At 40.2% G+C, this 23,378-nt stretch overlaps 1 protein-coding gene across 3 annotated transcripts in view; it reads right to left on the bottom strand.

The window, feature by feature from the left end:
- DNAI7 (dynein axonemal intermediate chain 7) overlaps positions 1 to 23,378 on the bottom strand; it is a 56,311-nt gene that overhangs the window by 15,931 nt on the left and 17,002 nt on the right. For all 3 annotated transcript variants that reach the window (XM_059682393.1, XM_059682391.1, XM_059682392.1), the window contains 5 exons: positions 21,818 to 21,919; positions 20,830 to 20,967; positions 16,662 to 16,808; positions 13,001 to 13,104; positions 8,580 to 8,895 (listed from right to left, as the gene is read on the bottom strand). In XM_059682393.1, the coding sequence (XP_059538376.1) occupies positions 8,580 to 8,895; positions 13,001 to 13,104; positions 16,662 to 16,808; positions 20,830 to 20,967; positions 21,818 to 21,919 (807 nt within the window). The remainder of the gene's footprint in view (positions 1 to 8,579; positions 8,896 to 13,000; positions 13,105 to 16,661; positions 16,809 to 20,829; positions 20,968 to 21,817; positions 21,920 to 23,378) is intronic.

Raw genomic sequence — 23,378 nt, forward strand, 5'->3', positions numbered from 1 at the left:
TTAGACCAAACTGTTTCTTGCTTTGTAGGAAGGCTAAGAATTTAGACTTTCTTAATGGAATCTTTCTCTTGATAACAACATTCAACAATAGGAATTTATCAGCTTCTATGTTGTCACATAATAGAGAGAATAATCTCATAGTTAACACATTGCCTTTACATAATTAAATTTTTTACCATATTATTTCATCTTTAGTTCAATTGGCTTTGGGAAGTCAACTTCTTCATGAGGAGGCAATGAGCCCATTTACATTCTAGTGCAGCTCACTGATCTTAAGAACTGCTCTAGAATGTGTTCCTGTCATTGCCGCTATATCATCAGAACTTATTTGTGACCAAAAAAACTCTAGACCACATTTGTTGACAATATAATTATTCATAGTTTTGTATGTTATAACCTCATGTTTGTTGGCACTGGAGCTGAAAAAAAAATAGTTTTTTTTCTTTATATTATCATCATGTTTTATATTTGGTGATAAAAAGTCCTCTTTCCACAATTATTTTATAAAAATTAGCTATTTTTCATGTATTATTTTCTGTATTTTCATGTATTTTTTTCTGGATAAACTTTAATCGTGTTTTATAATGAATCTTTTATTTTTATATAAGTACTAGAGGCCTGGTGCATGAAAATTTGTGCACTCAGAGGGTCCCTCAGCCTGGCCTGCACCCTCTTGCAGTCCAGGACCCCTGGGGGATGTCCACCTGCTCCCTGGGGGGATCAGGCCTAAGCTGGCAGCCTGGGAGCCCTCCGGGGATTGTCAGACTGATGGCTTAGGCCTAAGCTGCAGTCAGACATCCTTAGCACTGCCGAGGAGGCAGGAGAGGTTCCCGCCACCACCGCTGTGCTCATAGCCGTCAGCCCAGGTTGTGGCTGAGCAGAGCTCCCTCTGTGGGAGCACACTGACCACCAGAGGGCAGCTCCTGCATTTATCATCTGACCCCTGGTGGTCAGTGTGCGTTATAGCAACTGATTGTTCACGATCGTTCTGCCATTAGGGTCAATTTGCATATTACCCTTTTATTATATAGGATTTTAGGTTTCTAATAAATCTACCATAAAAAAACATTTTTCTAAAAATTTTTGCATGGAAATATTGACAGAATATGAAGCAGAAAAGGTAGCGAAAGTATAACTTTCCATCACACAAAGCTCAATAGATATAGGAATTGGCTTATGATGTGGAAGAGCTTCATGGAACAATAGCAAAGTATTTTTCACTGCAATTTGATAAATGCACAGATATTGTCACATGAAAATTCTTTTAGACTATTTGCAATTTGAATTTGATATGAAGATGTGACCTGGATCATGAATAAGATCACTGGAAACAGAATAGAGATTCCAGATATAGACCTTAGGATCCACTTGGGAACTTAGCATATGGCATTTCAGATCAGTGGGGAAAAGCTTAGGTTGATATGGTGTTTTGAGATAGCTGGCTAAAATTTTAAATCAAAGAAATTTATATTCTTTCTCCCCACTTTACACTAAAATAAAGTCCAGATGGATAAAAGACTTACATGTAAAAACATAACTAAACTAATCAAAGGCAACAAAAATCATGCAAGGATCTGAAAAGATACTAGGTGACTGATATGAACAATTATGAATGGTGTAGGTGATCTCAATATTGCACATTGCAAAATGTCAGCAATGAACACTTTACAAATTTGACAGAATGTCTTGAATTTTATTCCATTAAAAGATCTTTACAAAAGAATTTGCTGATTCTGAAATCCAATTTTTTGTTCATCAGAAGATAATTTAAATTGTATCAGAGCTTCAGAATAAATTGTTTGAACTGGCTTTTGATAAGGAATTAAAGATGAATTTTGAAAATTTAGCATCACTGCTTCATTTTGAGTAACAGCTAAGAATTATTACCCTGAGTTTGCTGAAATCTCATTCAATCCTGTAGCTTGAATACCATCCATAGGCGAGGAGTTCCCAAATCTATGCTAGTGAGGTTCTGTAGGCCTCACTTACCCTGTATTGCTTAACTGGAAAAGTGCAGGATCTGAACAGGGACCTCAGCTGTGTCTGACTTCTCTCAGATCTCCAGGTTCACATTTGCTTACCTGATTGACATTTCCATCTGTGTCCCCCAAACTTGCCACGACCAAAACAAAACTCCTTTTTACACTGTTACTCACAACCAACTCAGCCCATTCCTATCCATCTCAGTAAATTAAACCACCATCTGCTTTGTTTCCCAAAATAAAAACTCAGCTGGATTTTTTGCCTCCAAAACCAATCCCAAACATATCCACCTTTCCATGTCTTCCTACCACCTTGGTCCAAGCCACCTTGACCTCTCATGCCTCCTAAGCACTAGATACTGTGCTTTCCCTATGCGGGCCCCTCACAACTCGATCTCTGCGTAGCAGCCAGAATAACCTTTCATAAATCAGATCATGCCACTCTTCTACTTACAACCCTCTAATGACTTCCCATGCATTTACAATAAAATCTGAACTTGTTACTGTGGCCTGCATTCCCTGTTTCATTTGGCTTCTGCTTCCCTCTCTCACATCATCACATACCACTTCCTTACCCACCATCCATCCATCTGTCCACTGGCCTTCTTCCTGGTCTTCATTTCTGTCTTATGACCTTTACAGTAATTGTAGACTATAATATTTTTACCTAATTATCATAGAGAGTATCCTTTCTGGTCATTTGTGTCTCAGCTTAAATAATAACTCATCAAATGACAAATGCTGGCGAGGATGCGGAGAAAAAGGAACCCTTGTTCACTGCTGGTGGGAATGCAGACTGGTGCAGCCACTGTGGAGAACAGTATGGAGTTTCCTCAAAAAACTAAAAATGGAACTTCCATTTGACCCAGTGATCCCACTTCTAGGAATATATCCCAAGAAACCAGAAACACCCATCAGAAAGGATATATGCATCCCTATGTTCATAGCAGCACAATTTACAATAGCTAAGATTTGGAAACAGCCTAAGTGCCCACCAGCAGGTGAATAAATTAAAAAACTTTGGCACATCTACACAATGGAATACTATGCAGCTGTAAAAAGGAAGGAACTCCTACCATTTGCAACAGCATGGATGGAGCTGGAGAGCATTATGCTAAGTGAAATAAGCCAGTCAGAGAAAGATAAATATCACATGATCTCACTCATTTGTGGGTTATAATGAACATAAACCGATGAACAAAAAGAGGTGTAGAGACAGAGAAGCATCGATAAGATGCTCAAAACTCAGAGGGAAGGCGGGGGGTGGAGGTAAGGGGGAAAGATCAACCAAAGGACTTGTATGCATGCATATAAGCATAAGTGATGGATGTGGACAACAGGGGGAAGGGGGAGGGCAGGATTGGGGGGATGAGGGGACATTGGGGGGGGTAATGACACATTTGTAATATCTTATTCAAAACAGAAAAAAATTATAACATCATACAAGTCCCCCTTAACCACCCAATCTAGTAACTCCCTATCGCATAAGCCTGTTTACTGTAATTATGTGCACATCAATTTATGACTCCCTGCTATTGTCCAGTTTTTCTTATTTGCCCTTGGTTTTTCCTGACTTGTCTTTACATCGTGAGAGCAGAAATCTCATTCGTCCTTTCACCTCTCTCCCCTGAGGACCAGAGCAGCGCCTAGCATATAGAGCTAGGCATTTATTGAACCAAGTAAAAAGATACGAACAAGGTCTAGGAATAAGAACAAGATCCAGGGCATGAGCATGGAAATGGGTGGCTGAAGTGACTTTGTGGAAAGTGGACGCTGCTGAGTGTTAATGCTAGGCTTTTCACCTGGGCGGTGATGATGCCAACAAGTCCCCAAATCTCTACAGCTATTTCCTGGCTCTACACTTTTCCCTCTGACCAGAACAGCTGCCTCGCCTTCACATGGAAGCTCCTCCTTGCCTGTCAGAAGACTTCTCTCTAATGCCACCTCAACAGAGAAGACTTCCCCTCTGTTCACTCCAGTTTTTTCTTTTGGATACTTTTATCTTAACTCCCACACATAATCGCTCTCATTTCACATATCAGAACATATAATAACTGTTACTCCTCCACAAGATTGTTAGCTCATTAAAAACAATGATCATGTTGAATTCCTTATAGGAGGTACTTAGTAAATGCTTTCTCTATATAAATACATGTTCATATTTTTATATATACATTTATGAATATACATTCATATTAAATAGATAATATATACTCATATTTATGGTAAATCTTGTATCTGTTTAACAGTATCTTAAAGGCAAGGACTTTTTTTTTTAACTTGAACTTTAAAAAGTTCAAAGATCCACATACTATCAGGAATTCTCCTTAGGATCACTAAAATATTGCTGAAGTTGATTAAATTTTTTAAAAAAAAAACATTTATCACAAATGTGGTATACTTAAATTATGCTTTTCTAAAAGTTTGTAAAATCTATTTAATGGGAGGTCAGTATACCTACAATGTTACTGTGTTATTATTATTACACATTTAAATTAACTAAATTATGGTATTAAGAGCCCTCTAGTGGCAAAGTTCTTAATAGACCCATGGAAAAGAAAAGATAATTTGGACCATTTTCTAAATCTAAGAAGAGATTTATTTCTTAAACTTATAAAGTACTAAATATTTGTTATTTGTGATTAGAAGTCGGCTATTTTTTACCATAAATTCCTACATTATTATACTAATAACTTGCAATCAGCCTCTGAATTCATTTAAAAGATATGAGAATTGTAATATTTAAATATGCTAACCTAAAATTATAACGGTAAGTGGTTTACCCTTAAAAAAAGATGCAAAAGTAGAGAAATCTCTTCCTCTAAAGCCAAAACATAGTAAGTGCACCTACTGATCTTTCAGGGAGCCCCCCAATTTACACAGACACTCACAGAAACACATATACTAGTACAACACACACAGACAAGTTACATTTCATGAGTCGCTTTGCCAGTTTTTGAAATTTAGAATACATTTTTGCCACCCAAAGCAAACAGAGGTATGAATAACATTTTGGGTTATGATAGTCCCGATACTGCTGTGATTATAAAGGAACTCAAACCTAACCACCATCCATAACTACTGCTTCAAATTCACCGAGTTCCAAATGGAATGCGGGAGCACACTGTTCCTGACGCGGCTGTGGGTGGAAGGGGGCCAGGCAGGTCACTATGGGTGCAGGACTGCTGAGCAGAGGGTCCCAAGAATCTCCCGGGACAAGCTGGCAGATTCCCTGCACATGGCAGATATGGCTCTCAGGATGCCCGACTGTAATTGAAAAGGTCTTAAATGTTTTCCAAAACACAGAGCAATGTTCATGCGGGTAGTGGCTGAACTTCTTGATATGGGTTCTTTTTTGCTGTTGTCGCTGTATGATAATTTTTTTCCTTTTTAAAAACTCATTTATTTTTTAGTTTTTCACTTACAGTTGCCATTGGGTGACTGTTCTTATGCAAGTTGTTCACAACAGACTCAAGTCAGGGTCTACTTTTAATCATTTGACCATCCATTCATTCACTTATCCCTTTACTCATTCAATAAACATTTATTGGGCCCCTATCATGTACCAGGCCCTATGCTTACTGTAAGTCTGAAGCCTACCAAGATATTCTTGCCCTCAAAGTCATAATTTCATGTTTAAGGTAAGAAAGAATTAAACAGAATGACATGAGCATAGTAAAGAGGTATCTGGTTTAGTCTGAAAATAAGGGCAGAACTTTGTGGATGTAAAATTTAAGACTTGAGAGATGAGTAGAAGTTAGGGTGGAAGAAATGATCAGAGGTAGGGAATTTCACAGAATAGCTAGTGGGTGTCTTAGAGGCCTATCATGCTTTTTCCCCCTTGGAAACCAAAATGAAAACACTTTATTTTATTTTCTATTCGGAAAGTAATGTGTGTTCAGAAATTATTTACTGAAAATTAAAATAATGAAGAAGTGTAAATAGAATTTTTTAATCACTGGTAAAATACCAACCTTCTATCTCCCTTCCTCTAATGACAAGGCATCCAGATTTTTTCTATACATTCACAAATAACTATTTTCCCCCTCACAAAAGCAGAATCCTATTGCAAATACAGTTTTATAACATGGAAATAATATCTTAAAAATACATCTTAGGTATCTTACTATAGAAAAGTATTCAGGTTCTGATAAGCTATATGTGCATATATATCAGTGAAAAGAAAAAAATAGTGTTTGCCATGTAAATACAATATCTCACATTATGTACTTTTTAATTATTATTTCCCAATTTAAAAAAATAATGTAAAATATTAATTATGATCAAGGAACTGGAGGGGAGATATTATCCAATATTTTTATCAGATCCAGACCAAACACTTTTAGATACTCTTTTCATATGATTTTGATACATTTTAAATTCATTCTTTGTTTTCATGAATTGCCAATCTCAAACCCTGTCAAATTTAAAGTTAATGGATTGTGTGTTTGTTTGTTTACTGCATATTTAAATAATGTTAAGTCCAGGGCCCATTTACTCACTTTTACCCCCTTTCTCCCACCCCCATTTAGAAATCAGTATGTCACTTCTACTTACATCTTATCATCTATAGCAAATCACACAGTCACACTTAACTTCAAGAGGGCAAGGAATGCAATGGTCTTGTATATCCCAGAAAGGGAAGAGAACTGGAAGTATTGTTGACCACTAGTAAAGCTAACATGCTGCCTAAGAGGTAAACTATTTTTTTAAAGCTATAAAATTGCTTAAAGCTGTGAAAAAGAAGGATCTCTTACTCTTTGAGACAGCATGGAGGGACCTGAAAAGTATTATGCTAAGTGAAATAAGCCAGTCAAAGAAAGACAAATACTATATGATCTCACTTATATGTGGAATCTAATGAACAAAACAGGTCCAGAGACATGGATGCATAGAACAGACTAATGAATCTCAGAGGGAAGGAGGAAGAAAGGGAAGGAGAGATTAACCAAAGAACTTTTATGCATACTAGAGGCCCGATGCATGAAAATTTGTGCAAGAGTAGGCCTTTCTTCCCCCAGATGCCGGCACTGGCTTCCCTCCAGCACCCGGCACCTGGGCTGCTTCCCTCCTTCAGCCCCCCACAGGCACCCGGGACCCAGGCTGGCTTCCCTCCAGCCCCAGCTTCGTCAGGAAGGACATCAGAAGATGTCCAGTCTAATTAACATATTACCCTTTTATTATTATAGACTAGAAGACTGGTGCACGAAATTCATGCATGGTCCCTCTCCAATCTGGGACCCCTCAGGAGATGTCCTACTGCCGGTTTAGACTCTTGCAGTCCAGGACTGCTGGCTCCTAACTGCTTGCCTGCCTGCTTGCTGGCCTGATCCCTCTAAATGCTCTCCCCTGCTGGCCTGATCGCCTCTGCCTCAGCCCCGTCACCATGGCTTTGTCTGGAAGGACATCCAGAAGGTCATCTGGAAGATGTCTGGTCTGATTAGCATATTACCCTTTTATTAGTATAGATATGCATAACCCATGGACACAGACAAGAAAGAGGGCAAGGCCTGTGGTGGGGAAGTAGCTGGGTGGAGGGAGGTAATAGGGGGACATTTGTAATATTTTCACAATAAAGATAAATTTTAAAAAGAATATTTTTAAGTGACCAATTTTTAAAGAGCAAATCACTTATTTTCCCTAAAGTATCAGCTATATACAGGTTTTTGGGTTTTCCTCTCCTTATGCCTTTTTAATTTCTACAAGGTTGTAATCACACTCTAAATACTATTCTTTGTACTGACCATCATGTTATGTCCATTTTCTATATGCTATAGAATTTTTATAATTTACTTTGATATAATATTTAAAATGGAATTTTCAATTCACTATGTTCTTAATTCCTATTCTGATTTGAAACTTACATTCAATCTAATTCTTAACCCTCACCTGTGTTAAATAAACCAATATAGTTCATGTCTTAAGCACTTATAGGAAAACCTGCTCTTCCTGGTCCTCCCTAAAATGCAAACTGCTTATAGCCAAACAAAAGCGCTAACTTATAAACCACTTATTCTAACTTAATAAGTAAGTAGCTTAAGAAAGGAAAGCAGAAACTTAAAGGGATATTACTAAATTACTCAATATGTTGTTATAGCTAAAGATGTCAAGTTTTAAGAGGGGTACAATAGTTTTAAAAAACTAATTTTGACTTTATAATATTCGTTCTTACAAAACCAGAAGCTGAGGAAGTAACAGTAAGATAAGCTAACCCCTCAGTTTGTGAAAGTATTTACTACAAAGTTCCATTTAATGGCAAGTTCCCTTAAGTGAGTTTGAAATATAACAAATACACAAAAAGTGAATTTGAAGTATAATAAACACAAAAAATTAAATGGCTTCAAAGCTGTTCAGGGGTATCCCTAAACTAAGTGAGCAACTCCTATCTGGAACTTTAGGATGTTGAAGCAACAGGCTCAACTATGAACAGTGACCGGTAATAGAAAATACACACTCAAAATTAGGCCGCTGGCAAGAAGATGGATTTTGGACAATTTCTAGTTGTTTAGGGAAAAAAAAATCTTGAGAATGCTTCAGGGGAATCTAATAAACATTTATTACATAAAGAAAAAAATTATACATTTAAATGTGTCTTACTGCGTGTACTCCAACAGTATTATCATCTTGTTCTTCAGATTTTGTTTCTTCCTCCTGGGCTAAGTTAGACTCATTTTCTGGTTGTTTATACTCTTCTTGGAGCTCTTTGCTGGTTGCTGATTGTTCAGCACTAACTTCACCTTGGACAGAGGGAGATTCCAGGGGAGTGTGACCGTTTAATACTATCGGAACAGGGCACAGTGGCGTGACATGATCATAGCGAGTATGTAGGAGTCGTAGAGCAATGTCACTTGATGCTAATATCCTTGGAATTTCAAATCCAATTTGCATTTCATTGCATTTGATACTTCTGTGCCTGTTAATAATTGATTGTAACAAAAAAGATGAGGACCAGGGAAACGCTAGAACTATTGCAAATTTATACCTAAGCAGTATCTCTCCACTTTAATTTTGCCAATTTTGAATCCCTACCCTGACGTGCTTTCTTTGCAGGGTTTGGACCCAGTTGCTAACGTTATATACCTCAAAACACACTCTTGGGATCCATAACCCAACTGTTTTCTCCATCATGGGCAGCTCCTTCTGTTTCCTCTATATGGCCATCTTCCTAACAATCCCTTAAATGTTGATATTACTCAGCTCTCTATCCCAGGCCTTTTGCTTCTCCTTCTACATATCCTTAGATATTACTTCTATGGCTTCAATGATCATTTAAATGATCAGTTTTTAACATGAGTTCTATGTTTCCTCGGGTTGAGTAGGGAGAAGAAACATTCTAACTGAACTTTCAGAGGTCCCAAAATGCCCTTATATATAGGGTGCCCCCAAAACATGTATGTACACACTTTGAATAATTATAAAGGCAGTTGTTTATTAAAATACATTTCATTTTCAAAATTGAGCTCTCAGTTGTTAAAGTATAGATGCATTTTGGGGGATACCCTATATATGTGAGCATATAGAATAATTTAAAGTTCATAAGAGTTTATGACTCCCCAAAAGTTAAGAACTATTGATTTATATGCTAATGACTCCCCATAATCAATCTCAGATTTCTCTTAAGTCTTTCAGACAGTTGCACTTTTATATTTTATAGGTACTTCAAACTCAACAAGTCCCTCCCTACAACCCCCCTCACCATCACCATCAAAATAAAACAGAATGTTTTCTGCCTCCACTACTTGTTATCTTAGTAAAAGGACCCCTAATTCTCTTCTTAGACCTGGGTAGTTAATAAAGGGCTATTCATTTTCCTTTTACACTTTTAAAATTATAAAGATTAATTCTCTTCATTCTTCAGTATATAACATATTTCATAATAAAGAAGTTATATTGCTCATTGTCTCTAAGTTAGATGCAAACCACAGAGAACTTTGTAGCAAATGCTATGTGGAAAATACTTTCTTGCTTCCTTTTACTAAATGTCAAAAATAAAATCCAGTTTCTTCCATTGTAATATGACTAGTCTTTACAGAGCTGAGACCAGAACCTCCTAATTTTTACTCTGGTAATTTTTTCTTAAAACATACTGCCTTACTAATTCAACGAATTTGAAATATTTGAGATAAAGTAGCAACTGAGTGATCATGAATTTAGCATTACTACTGTCATTCCTCAGGAAGCTATTACTTTGTTAAAAATAATTGGGAAAACATAAACAGCTAAAAATTCTATATAATAAAGAGGTAATATGCAAATTAACCCTCACACCCTCACAAGATGGCTGCCTATGACCAGGCTGGCAGCGGGGTTAGTGAGGGATGAACAAACGACTGAACAAGCAGGCTGCGTGGGGCGACCAGGCCAGCAGGGGGGTTAGTGAGGGATGACCAAACGACTGTACAGCAGGTTGCATGGGGCGACCCAACCGGTGGGGGCGGGGGGGCAGTTAGGAGTGACCAGGCCGGCAGGGAGGGGGCAGTTGGGGGAGACCTGAACTGGCAGCAAGGGGAAGTTAGGGGCGACCAGGCCAGCGGGGGGCGGGGGAGGGACAGCTAGGGGCGATTAGGCTGGCACACAGAGGCAGTAAGGGATGATCAGGCCGGCGGGGGGGTGGGAGGGTGGGAGGAGGGACGGACAGTTAGGGACGACTAGGCAGGCAGGCAAGTGAGTGATTAGGAGCCAGGTCCAGGATTGTAAGATGGATGTCCGACTGCTGGTTTAGGCCCGATTCCCAGCAGTCAGACATCCCCCAAGGGGTCTCAGATTGGAGAGGATGCAGGTTGGGCTGAGGGGACCCCCCCTTCCATGCACGAATTTCATGCACCTGGCCTCTAGTAAAATATATGAAAGTGTTCTTTTGTGGAATTACTTTTAACAGTTCACAAAAAAAAAAAAATTTTAAGTTTGAGATTGCCATGTAGAAAGTACCTACCATGTCCACCTCAGGAGATGAAGAGAAGGGAAGACCTGATATTTATTCAGCTTATATTTGTACTAGGGGCCCGGTGCACGAAATTCGTGCACTGGGTGTGTGTGTGTGGGGGGGGGGGAGTGTCCCTCAGCCCAGCCTGCCCCCTCTCACATACTGGGAGCCCTCAGGCGTTGACCCCCATCACCCTCCAATCGCAGGATCGGCCCCTTGCCCAGGCCTGACGCCTCTGACAGAGGCATCAGGCCTGCGCAGGGGACCCTCATTTCCCCCCATCACTGGTTCTGCCCCCAGCCCAGGCCTGATGCCTCGGCCAGAGGCGTAGACCCCCATCACCCTCCAATCGCCTGATCGGCCCCTTACCCAGGCCTGACGCCTCCGCCAGAGGTGTCAGGCTTGGACAGGGGACCCCCATCTCCCCCTTATCACTGGCTCTGGCCCCCGCCCAGGCCTGAGGCCTCTGGCCCAGGAATCATGCCTGGGCAGGGGACCCCCATCTCCCTCTGATCGCTTGGTCCACCCCCCGCCCAAGCCTGACGCCTCTGACCCAGGCTTCAGGCCTGGGCAAGGGGACCATCATATCCCTCCAATCCCCGGCTCCGCCCCCCACCCAGGCCTGATGCCTCGGCCAGAGGAGTTGACCCTCATCACCCTCCGATCACCAATCACCGGATCGTCCCCTTGACCAGGCCTGAGGCCTCCGGCAGAGGTGTCAGGCCTGGGCAGGGGGCCCCCAGCTCCCCGTGGTTGCAGGCTCCGCCCCTGCCCAGGCCTAACACCTCTGGCCTAGGCGTCCGGCCCGGGCAGCGGGGACCCGCAGCTGCAGTGGCCCCACGATCGTGGGCTCCGCTTTAGGCCCAGGCAAGGGACCCCTAGCTCCTGGGACTGCCAGCTTCGACCGTGCCCAGCTCCCATCGCTGGCTCCACTCCTACTTCCTGCTATCACTGGCCAGGGCAGCAAAGTTGCCTGATTCTCCTTGGCAGGGGGCTTCTTCCTGATTTCCCTTTCGCCTCCCTGCATTGTGCCTACATATGCAAATTAACCGCCATCTTGTTGGCAGTTAACTGCTGATCTTAGTTGGCAGTTAATTTGCATATAGCCCTGATTAGCCAATGAAAAGGGTATCGTCGTATGCCAATTACCATTTTTCTCTTTTATTAGATAGGATTAGACACAGTGCTATGACCTTTATATGCATTAATATTTAATCCTCAACCCAATCCTATCAACACTAATAAAAGAGAAAAATGGTAATTGGCGTATGAGCTACCCTTTTCATTGGCTAATCAGGGCTATATGCAAATTAACTGCCAACTAAGATTGACAGTTAACTGCCAACAAGATGGCGGCTAATTTGCATATGTAGGCACAATGCAGGAAGGCGAAAGGGAAAACAGGAAGAAGCCCCGTGCCACTGACAGTGATTGGAAACCCAGGGGGGAGCTAAGAGCTGGGGGGCAGGGCAAAGGCGGCGCTGGAGCCGCCTTTGTCCTGCCCCCCAGCCATGATCGGAGAATCAGGTGCCTTTTCCGCCCTGGCCAGTGATAGCAGGAAGTAGGGGTGGAGCCAGCGATGGGAGCTGGACACGGTCGAAGCTGGCAGTCCCAGGAGCTAGGGGTCCCTTGCCTGGGCCTAAAGCGAAGCCCACGATCGCGGGGCCTCTGCAGCTGTGGGTCCCCACTGCCCGGGCCGGACGCCTAGGCCAGAGGCATCAGGCCTGGGCAAGGGGCCGATCCTGCGATTGGAGGGTGATGGGGGTCAACGCCTGAGGGCTCCCAGTATGTGAGAGGGGGCAGGCTGGGCTGAGGGACACCCCCCCCCACACACACACCCAGTGCATGAATTTCGTGCACCGGGCCCCTAGTTAAGTAATATAATCATCAGTGTACTGTTGACATACTAAAGCTCAACAAAGCCATGTAACTTGCCCAAGATAAAAGGCAGGTCTATGATTCAAAACCCCACATGGTTGATTTCTTAATATGGGTTTTTTTCCAAGGATGCCATGCTGTGATTCAACAGGCATATGCTGGCCACCATGATGTGACTCTAATGTCTTTCAACCTCCTGCATCTCCTGTGGGAATACCTTGGATTCTTCTTGAGGTTTGCCCACACATACAGGGTAATATTTTCATCCTGAATGACTTTTTCCATATTTCCAGTGTCCAGATCTGCTAAAGTACTAGCTTGCTGTAAGAGAACAAGAAAACATTATAAAAGATCAGAGGCCTCATAGATTATACAACTTAGATAAGTTACTTCATCTTAAGTGTTGGAATCCCTTCATTACTTGCAGGAGTTATTTGAGTAAAAATAAGGTTCAATCAAAATAGCAAAGAACTGCTTTCAAAAAATCTCAAAATGATACAAATATATTTACTTAATTAAATATGCTTTCCCTTTTTCACTCAGTTTCTCCTTAGGTGTCTAAGGATTAAAGTTGCCCTACATACCCAGGTAGCATGTGTGGATTACTATTCTGTTACGTTTTTCAATGTTAACCTTATCATGACTTTTCATTCTAACTATACACATGCTACTTTATCTGCACCTTATTAAAAGATAACTATGTGCCAAAGCCGGTTTGGCTCAGTGGATAGAGTGTTGGCCTGCAGACTGAAGGGTCCCAGGTTCGATTCCAGTCTGAGGCATGTACCTGGGTTGCGGGCGCATCTCCAATGGGGGATGTGCAGGAGGCGGCTGATCGATGTTTCTCTCTCATCGATGTTTCTGACTCTCTGTCTCTCTCCCTTCCTCTCTGTAAAGAATCAATAGAATGTATTTGAAAAAAAAAACAAAAAAACCATAATTATACTACTGCATAAGTTTGCCTATTTCTGAATATATCAAGGTTAGAAACAAAATATCCAGTTTATAAAATCCAAATGAGTTATATATTTTACTAGTCCAATACTTGGTATCTAACATTAAACATACAACTTAAGAATGTTCTTAAGTATGTTTTAATAAAGACTAACATAGTTTGATGCCTACTGCTCTCTTAAAGGCTTAAATAAGTTAATATGTATTTTGTTGCTATAAAGTAAAAACTTAAACATATTGGGGATTGATTGCTTTTTTTAAAAGAGATAATCCCCTGCCCCCACTTCTTTTTCCTGTGAAATTAACTTTTTGAAGTGTCCAGGATAATTGCCTTGTCTAATTGTTTCACATTGTGGATATTTCTGATTGTTTCCACATGGTATTGTTTAACTTGCTCCTCTACCTCCTTATTTTTTGTGTATTGGAAGTTGGGTCTAGATAGGTTTAATTTGATTCAGATGAAACCACTTTTAGCAAGAAGGCATCATAGGTTTTGTTGTGTTCTTCAGGAAGTATATTATGTCCTACTATTAATTATGCGGATTTCATCACTTGGTTAGGGTGGTAACTACCCACAACTCCATATTGCAAAGTACATTTTTCCCAATCAGTAAGGAGTAATCTGTGGTCTAATAGCTTGGCACTATGAGAATACCAGGTAATGTGTTCCTTAACAACTCAACTTTTCACTAACTATTTAGGTAGCCATTGATGATCCTTATTATTACATTAGGGATTGAAAAATGGTGGTCCTTCTAACTGACCATTTCTCCTACATTTATCAGATAGTATTCTTCTGTATATAACTGTTCTCCCCCACACCCCACCCCACTTCCCTCTTTTCTTTTGGAGCATCACTATAGACCAGGGGTGGGCAAACTTTTTGACTCGAGGGCCACAATGGGTTCTTAAACTGGACCGGAGGGCCGGAACAAAAGCATGGATAGAGTGTTTGTGTGAACTAATATAAATTCAAAGTAAACATCATTACATAAAAGGGTACGGTCTTTTTTTTCAATAGTTTTATTCATTTCAAACGGGCCATAGTTTGCCCACAGCTGCTATAGACTCATGGATTTTCATTTATTCAGTGTGTTATAATCAATTTTAGTCATTATTCTTCCTGATATTCATATTGTCCCAAATTGAACTAGTGGGAGACTCTTTAAGCTAGTCATGTCCCTCTGGATATGACTCCATTTGACTTTGAGCATTTATTTGCTTTCTTGCACAAGAAAACTCAACCTCATCTACACCAATAAAAGAGAAACATGCAAATCAGTGTCACTCTGCTATGCCCACCAGCCAATCAGGACGAGTATGCAAATTAACCCAACAAAGATGGTGGTTAATTTGCATATGCAGGCGCAGAGCAAAGACTGAAGATGACTGAAGATGGCAGCGGCCACAGAGCTGAAGCGAGCAGGCTTGGGTCGCTCCCAGGGACGGAGGAAGCCAATCTTCCTGCTGGCCCTGGCCTCCACTCAAGGAGGGCTGAGGGCCTGGGCTCCGCTCAAGGAGTGGCTGGGAGCCTGGCCTCCACTCAAGGAGGGCTGAGGGCCTGGGTCACTGGGGCCCAAGCCTCACTGCTGCAGCCGGAGCAGTGAGGCTTGGCTTCTCCACTGCGGCCGGACCAAAGGCCTGGGTCCCGGGTGCCGGAGGAAAACCAGTGCCGGCAGCCAGGGGAAGGAAGGCCTATTACGCAAATCTTCGTGCAACGGGCCTCTAGTCTTTAAATAACAACCTTATCTTTCACTTTCCTTGCCACAGACCTGGAATTAGCCATTTACCCTAATTACCTGACTCCTTTATATGGAATAAAAATAGAGTTCATACTGATATATCTGTTTTATATATATTACAGTACTTTTTTTTGTCAATCCTCACCTGAGTATATTTTTTCCATTGATATTTTAGAGAGAGAGTGGAAGGGAGGGAGGAGAGGGAGAGTGTGAGAGTTTGAAACACTGATGTGAGAGAGACAACAATTGGTTGCCTTCCACATTGGCTCCCAACCAGCGCCAGGATCTAACCTGCAACCCAGGTATGTGCTCTTGACTGGGAATCTAACCAGAGACACTTCCAACCACTGAGCCAAACCAGCCAGGGCAACATTACAGTATTTTTTTCAAATACTTTCTTTTACATACTGTATCACTTTTCTCTTACAATAAACATCTTGACTAATAATTATATTTCCTTACTTGTTTTTTCTTACAATATAAAATAGTTGCAAAGTTATAATATGAATATCATTGCTAACAATAAATTTAGTGAAGTTTAAGCCTTCTTTGGAGTTCTCTAAGGAATTAAACATATGCTACCAAGACTATACCAAGGCTAGGACTGTTTTCTAGACCAAAAGAAAAAGGGGCAGAATAGCCAAAAGCAATGTGGCCTTAGATAGTTTTCTGACTTAAAAATATAAAACACAGCTGTAGACGATATCCATGGGGTATTAGGGAAAATTTAAATATAAAACTGGATATTAGAAGATATTATAGAATTTTTATGAATTTTCTTAGGTATAATAATGGTTTTATGGTTATTTGGATATTACCATCAGTGCTAAGTTATTCAGAAAAACATAGTGACTACAATAATTATAATCCTGTACCAACTGATCTAGAGAAACTACCTAATATATAATGTCTTGTGAATTTATTTTTATAGTGATCCTAGTAAACGTTATCAAGTATAATAAAAGAAAACTAGATTTTAGCTATATTGATGTTTTATTTCTCTAAAAATAAAATATTTACAGTTGTTAAAAGTGGATAAATACATGTGCCTTAAATTATTCCACTGCCTTTTCTGAACCTTTTAATTTTTAAATTAAAAAATACTGGATTTTTAATTATATAGCATACCCTTATTTTAGCCCTTATAGAAGTTAATCCTAACATCTGAGCAAATGCACTCACCCTGAGCAGCAGCTCCGTGGCGATGTTGAACTTAAGGTGGAGGAGTTCCCGCAGCTCCACAATGGAGCCCTGGTACTGCACGATGCTTTTCTCTTGCAAGTCATGAGATGGCGTTTCCAATAAAATTAATTTCAACCTATCAATCAACTATAAAGCAACAAGTAAAAACTATGAGGTAAAAATGTGCTATAAAAGTAAATCAATTCTGACAAACAAAGAAAAGGTGGAAAGGGGGATATTCTAATATTTTTGAATCGAAGAACAGATCTTATTGTCAGTAAAACAGAGGAAATAATTTTTATATTCTTTAAGAGCACAGAAAAACACAGTGATTTCCTCCCAGAACTCCACGCTAAGAATTCTCAAGCAGGAGTAACAACAGATCGTTGGCTACCTAAGGCTGGGGCACAATAAGAACCGCACCAACGTGAGAACAGCGAGAAGGAGGAGGAAAATCACCAGCGGTTACTGGATGTTTACCAGGTGCCGGGAACTATTCTAAACGCTGTGTGTGTTCTAATTCACTGGATCCTCTTCCTAACTCTGTGACGCGGGTCCTGTTATGGTGCCCACTTTATAGATGAGAAAACTCAAGGTCCTCCGGCTCCGCCCGTAAGAAGCTGGTGGAGGGGGGGGGGGGGGGGGCACCGCTCTGTCCCAGCAAGTAAAGAGCTGAGCAGACTGGAAAGTCAGCAACTCTTCTTTGATCCATAACTGAGGGGTGACACAGGGCAAGTCCCTGCCCCCCACGATTGGAGAGACTCCCAGGTGAATACAGGGACCGGACTGAGCAGGAACCTGGGCCGGAACCAGGGCCCTGAGCTGTAAGAAACGAGCTGCTGGAGGCTCAGCGCGGAGGACAGGGTCGAGGGAGGCGGGGAGCCCAGGGCACTGTGGCATGGACCCGCAGGAGCTCCACCATTCCCCACGCTAAACGCAGGAGGAACATGCCCGCGTGCTCAGGCACTGGGAGGGGAAAGGGAACCGCTGTGAAAGGCGCCGGGACATCCTGTTCTCCTTCACGGGGCCTGAGCTCCGGAAACTAATTTACCAGAGCCTGACCGCGGGAGTTTTATCAGACCTGCTCACCTGGGGGACAGGAAAGAGCCGCCCCCAGCTGGCTGCAGTCACCCCTCCACCTGAGAGAGGGACGATAAATTAAAGACACGTGTGCAGTTCCTGCCCCCGGGGGCACAGGGCTGTTAGAACTGAGGCCCATCACAGGACTGGAGAACCTTCCCCTCCCCTGCCCTCCCTCACCACCGCCTTACTCAACACCTGTTTACAGCAGTTCCTTTTACCCACCACATCAGGTCCTGCTCTCAAGAAAGGATGAGTAGGCATACCAAAAGGCAAAAACAAAACACACACAAAAAACCCCACACAATCTGAAGAGACAGAGCATTCGAACTAGACATGGCAGGGATGTTGGAGTGATCAGACCGGGAATCTAAAACAACTGTGTTGAACATAATATGCTAAGGACTCTGTGGATAAAGAGTCACCATGCAAGAATAGGTGGATAACATTAGCAGAGAGATGGAAATCCTAAGAACGAACCAAAAAGATATCCTAGAGATCAGAAACACTGGAGCAGAATTGAAGAATGCCTTTGGTGGGCTCGCTGGCAGACTACACGCAGCTGAAGAAAGAATCTCTGAGTTGGAGGACATATCAATAGAACAGAAAACCAAAAGCAAAGGAGAGAAGACTGGAAGAAAAACAGAACAGAATATCCCAGGACGGTGAGACAATGACTAAGAGCAGTCCCACATAATGGGAATACAAAGGAGAAAAAAGAGAGGAAGGGACAGAAGAAATATTTGAAACTAGAGGCCCAGTGCATGAACTTCATGCACAGGTAAGGTCTCTAGGCCAGCAATCAGGGCCGATTGGGGCCTTCCAGCTGCCAGCTGGGCCTTCCTTCGTTCCATGCCACCCCTTGGTGGTCAGCACACATCATAGTGAGCAATCAAACACTCAGTCTCCCAGTCAAACTCCCGAGGGGACACTTTGCATATTAGCCTTTTATATAGATAGATAATAATGACTAAGAATTTCTCCAAATTGATGTCAGAGGTCAAACCACAGTTCCACAAAGCTCAAAGAACATCAAAGAACACAAAGCAAAGAACACCCCCCCAAACCCCCGCCAAATTATACTTAAACATATCATTTTCAAACTATAGAAAACAAAAGATAAATTTAAAAATCCTGGTGGAAACCGGTAGGAAAAACCATCTTACCCTTTAGAGGAGCAAATAGTTACAACCAACTGCTCATAAACCACGCAAGTGAGGAAAGGGTGGCAAGATATTTAAAGTATTGGGAGAAACTGAGGCACAGCATGATCAAGGAACAACTAGGAAGTGGCAGAATTTAGCTCTGAACACCGACACAGTTGATAAATAGAAAACTTCTAAATTAGGAGAGGCCACATGATAGTGCAGAGTAGTATGGACTCAAACCAGACAGTGGGTTTCAGCTCTAGCCACCTCTTACTACCAGTGTGATCCTGGGCAAGTTCTTTAACATCTCTCTGCCTCAACTTCATCTGTAAAATGGGAATGATGGTGCCTTCCTCACAGGGTTATGATGAAAATTCAGCAAGTTACTCTTTCCAAAGCCTGGCATAGTAAGCGTTATCTCAGAGTTTGTCAAAGAAATGATTTGATAACTTGGAACTTGATGTTTACCATGGGTTCTCTGCTTCCAGTACTTTCTGCTGCTCTTGTGCCTTCCTGCTTTAGTTTCCCATTGCTGTGATTTCTCTCCTCTGCTGTCTCCTTTCACTTACCCTTTTCTCATCTTCCCTACTATTCATTATTTGTACTTCCCACATTTGTAACAGCAAGATACCACTTCTCGCTCCTCACTAGCGAACTCCAGTGCTGCCTCCCTGATAATGGCAGAGCACCAAACTCCTGGCCCAGTATCATACCATGGCAGCCTCCCTGGTAGAGAGCAGATACAATGGTGAGAACACTGTATGATGAATTCATTTATGTGAAATACCTCACAGTGTGTGGGAGGCTCTACCCAGCAAAGCTATCATTTGGATTTGAAGATCAAATAAAGAGCTTCACAGAGAAGAAAAAGCTAAAGGAGCTCACCACCACCAAATCAGTACTACATGAAATGTTGAAGGGTCTTCTTTAAGAAGAAGAAGAAAAACATATATAAAAAATATGAACAACAAAATGGTAATAAATATATATCTATCAACAATTGAATCTAAAAATCAAAATAAACGAAGGAATCTAATGAACACAACACACGGATGTATGCAAACCCTTCCAGTCATTTTGTAATCTATGCAAATTCTACATACATTCAACTTTATATAAGTTGTATGTTTAATGTTAGATACCAAGTATTGGACTAGTAAAGTATGTAAAATAGAAGTAGAGGCATGGAAACATGGAACACACTGATGAATCCCAGAGGGAAGAGGTAGGGAGGGTTAGGAAGAGATTAACTAAAGAATTTATATGCATATATGCATTACCTATGGACACAGACAATAGGGTGGTGAAGGCCTGGGTGGGCAGGATCTGGGTGGAGGAGGGCAATAAGGGGAAAAATGGGGGGGACATCTGTAATACTCTCAACAATAAAGATTAAAGGAAATACAACAAAAAGAAGGGGAAAACTTTAAAAAATAAAAATAAATGAAAAATGTTTTCTAGCATTTTTAAGTCTATTGTAAAGTGGTAATTCTTCAGGCTGGTCTGTCCATCCTGTTTGCAGAAATAGAACATAGGATTTCTTAATCATCTTTACACTTTCCCTGCCTGAATGAGTAGGTACCTGGCACAGAGTTAACAATAAAAACGTGCGTACTGCATCACTGAATAGTGAAGAATGCCAGCTGATAATAAAAGTATGCACTTTCCTCCGAAATTATTTACATAAATAGAAGCAACTTAATTTTTCACTTGAATTAGATACACATTACAATTAATACTTCACATTTATGTTATGTTTACCTTACCTTAGGCATCAAGAGGATTTTAGGAGTTAAAAAAAAAAGGTTAGCAAATATTTTTCTCCATAGCCAAGGAAGCAACAGTGTTATTAATTGGCAACTACCAATTTAATTTCTATTTTTGGAATTATTTTGTAACTTAAGTAATTTAAAATTATAGAATAATACTCAAGTACTTACATATAGCACTAGTTTACTCTTTGCAATTACTTCCTCAAATGTCTCATTTTTTTCCTCTTTCCATAAGCTAATGAAAGTGTTAATTTCCTGGGCTACTGAGGGGTCAGGGCACCCATCACATTGAATGTAGTGCATCCACTGTAGAGTAAAAATATTTGAAGGTTCACACTGATGCAAGTCAACCAAAAAGTAAATTATGTTTAAGTAAGAGTAAATTCTTGTTTAAGTATGAGCTCTCATAACCTAGTTTTCCCAATTTAGGCTAAAGATATATTATGACTTTAACCAGTTACTTGATTTATCTCTAAAATAACCAAATTCCTCTTCAGAAAAATAATTTTCAAGCATTCAAATAAATACATATTTATTGTCATTTTAATTTTAAAACAATATATGGGCTGGCTTTGTTTTTGCTTTCCTCTCTAATCCTAGAGCTCCTATATTTACAAAACCCAACACTTGGGCTAATTTCTACTTCTTAAATGATTACTAACTGTTCATTTCCATTAGCATTTTAGTATGAACCCTTCCAGTCCTTTTGTAATCTATGCAAATTCTACATTTGTAATCATATTGTACTTAAAATATTTTGCTTAAAATTATACTATAATCATATTTTGTCATACTATTACAGTTTTTCCTTTTTCTTCTGATAATCACTTATATTGTTTCTAAAGTTAATGCCGTTTTGAGCAACACTAGATTGCCTCAAATCCAGTTTTTATATTTTAATTTAGGATAATTTCCTCAGTAAAGATTTCAAAAATTAAATCAGTCAAAGGATGTAAATGTTTCAAGGACCTTATTATTGACAAATAGTTGTCTGCAAAGCTATATGAGTTTACTTCGCTATAATCAATCTGTCATTATTAGAGAATTTTTAATAGACAAATTTAGAATTTCTTAAGACTAAAAAAGATATCAGACTATAACTCCCTCTTGTGGTACAAAAGTATTATCTCAAAAAAATAATAACAATAAGTCTTACCTGAGAATACAATCTATGTTCTCGTTTCATTTTCTCTGCTTCAGAAAAACATTTCTCTAATAAATAAAGTTCTTCAAGTTCTTCATTTTTCCTTCCTAGATCCTGTTGCATGGGAATACATAGATTTTTAATTTCAGCTTTGTGTTTCATAAGTAGCGTAAAATTTACTTGGCAAAGTATTTCGTTTCAGAACAAATATTATAATTAGCTTGAATGTAACTGATATTTCTAAAAGGTTTCATCTGAAACAGTGGTTTGCAAAGTGTGGTCTGCAGACTCCTGGTGTATCTCAAGGCTCTTTTGGGAAGTGGGAGGTCAAATACCTTTTCACAATAATACTGAGACTTTATCTGCCTTCCTCACAGTGTACACATTTGCACTGATGGTGCAAGATAGTATGAAACTGCAGACGACTTAGCGTAAATCAAGGCACAAATTGTACCAGTGGCCATATTCTTCAGGGGGGATGGGTATTAAACTGCCAGTTTCATGTGAGATTGACCAGATGAAAAAGTGATTATTAATTTTATCAAATTTCAGCCTTTAAGTATATGTCTTTTTAATATTTTGTGTGATAAAATGGGAAGTAAGCATAAAGTATGTCTGCTGCATATCAACAGACAATACCATCTTGAGGAATAAATACTTGTGTACTTATTTGATTATTATGGCAGACATTCTCTCAAAAATGAATGAATTGAGCATGTCACTTCCAGAAGATAATTTAAAGCATTTGTTGCCAATTCAAGCTTTCAAATAAATTTCAAATTTTAGAAAATTGGTATCTACCACTGTGAGAGTTTTGAAATCCTTAAGAACTTTTTCTGATTTGATTAGAGATTATATTAATGTTTGTGGTTTTTAAATTTAATTAATTTTAATCCTCACCTACAACCAAGATACGTGCCCTTAACTGGGAATTGAACCTACTACCCTTCAGTCCAAGGGCCGACACTCTAACCACTGAGTAAATCGGCCAAGGCATGCTTGTGATTTTTTCTTTTTTTTTTTGCAATGAATAATAAAATGTGTCAGTATTTCTCCTGGCTGGGTGGCTCAGCTGGTTGGAGCGTTATCTTGTACATTAAACAGCTGCACGTTCCAACCCAGTGTTGGGGTGCAAATGGGTGATAACTGACTTTATGTTTCTCTCTCTCCACACCCCGCCTCCCCCACTCTCCTTTCTCTCTCAAATCAATCAACATAGGCTCAGGTGAGAATTTAAAAAATAGTAATAATAAAATAAATAAAAATGTATCCACATTTGCAAGCAAATAATTCAGTGAACCAAACTTTTCCAAGCAACCAACTGCAAAATCATGCATGAATACAAGGTTTATTCACATTGTAAAATAGATTGATGTTTCAGTGTAATCCTATCTAATAAAAGAGAAAAATGGTAATTGGCGTATGACGATACCCTTTTCATTGACTAATCAGGGCTATATGCAAATTAACTGCCAACTATGATTGGCAGTTAACTGCCAACTAAGATTGGCAGTTAACTGACAACAAGATGGCGGTTAATTTGCATATGTAGGCTCAATGCAGGGAGGCGAAA

This window comes from Myotis daubentonii, chromosome 2 (genome assembly GCF_963259705.1).
Source record: "Myotis daubentonii chromosome 2, mMyoDau2.1, whole genome shotgun sequence".
In the NCBI taxonomy this organism is placed as follows: domain Eukaryota; kingdom Metazoa; phylum Chordata; class Mammalia; order Chiroptera; family Vespertilionidae; genus Myotis; species Myotis daubentonii.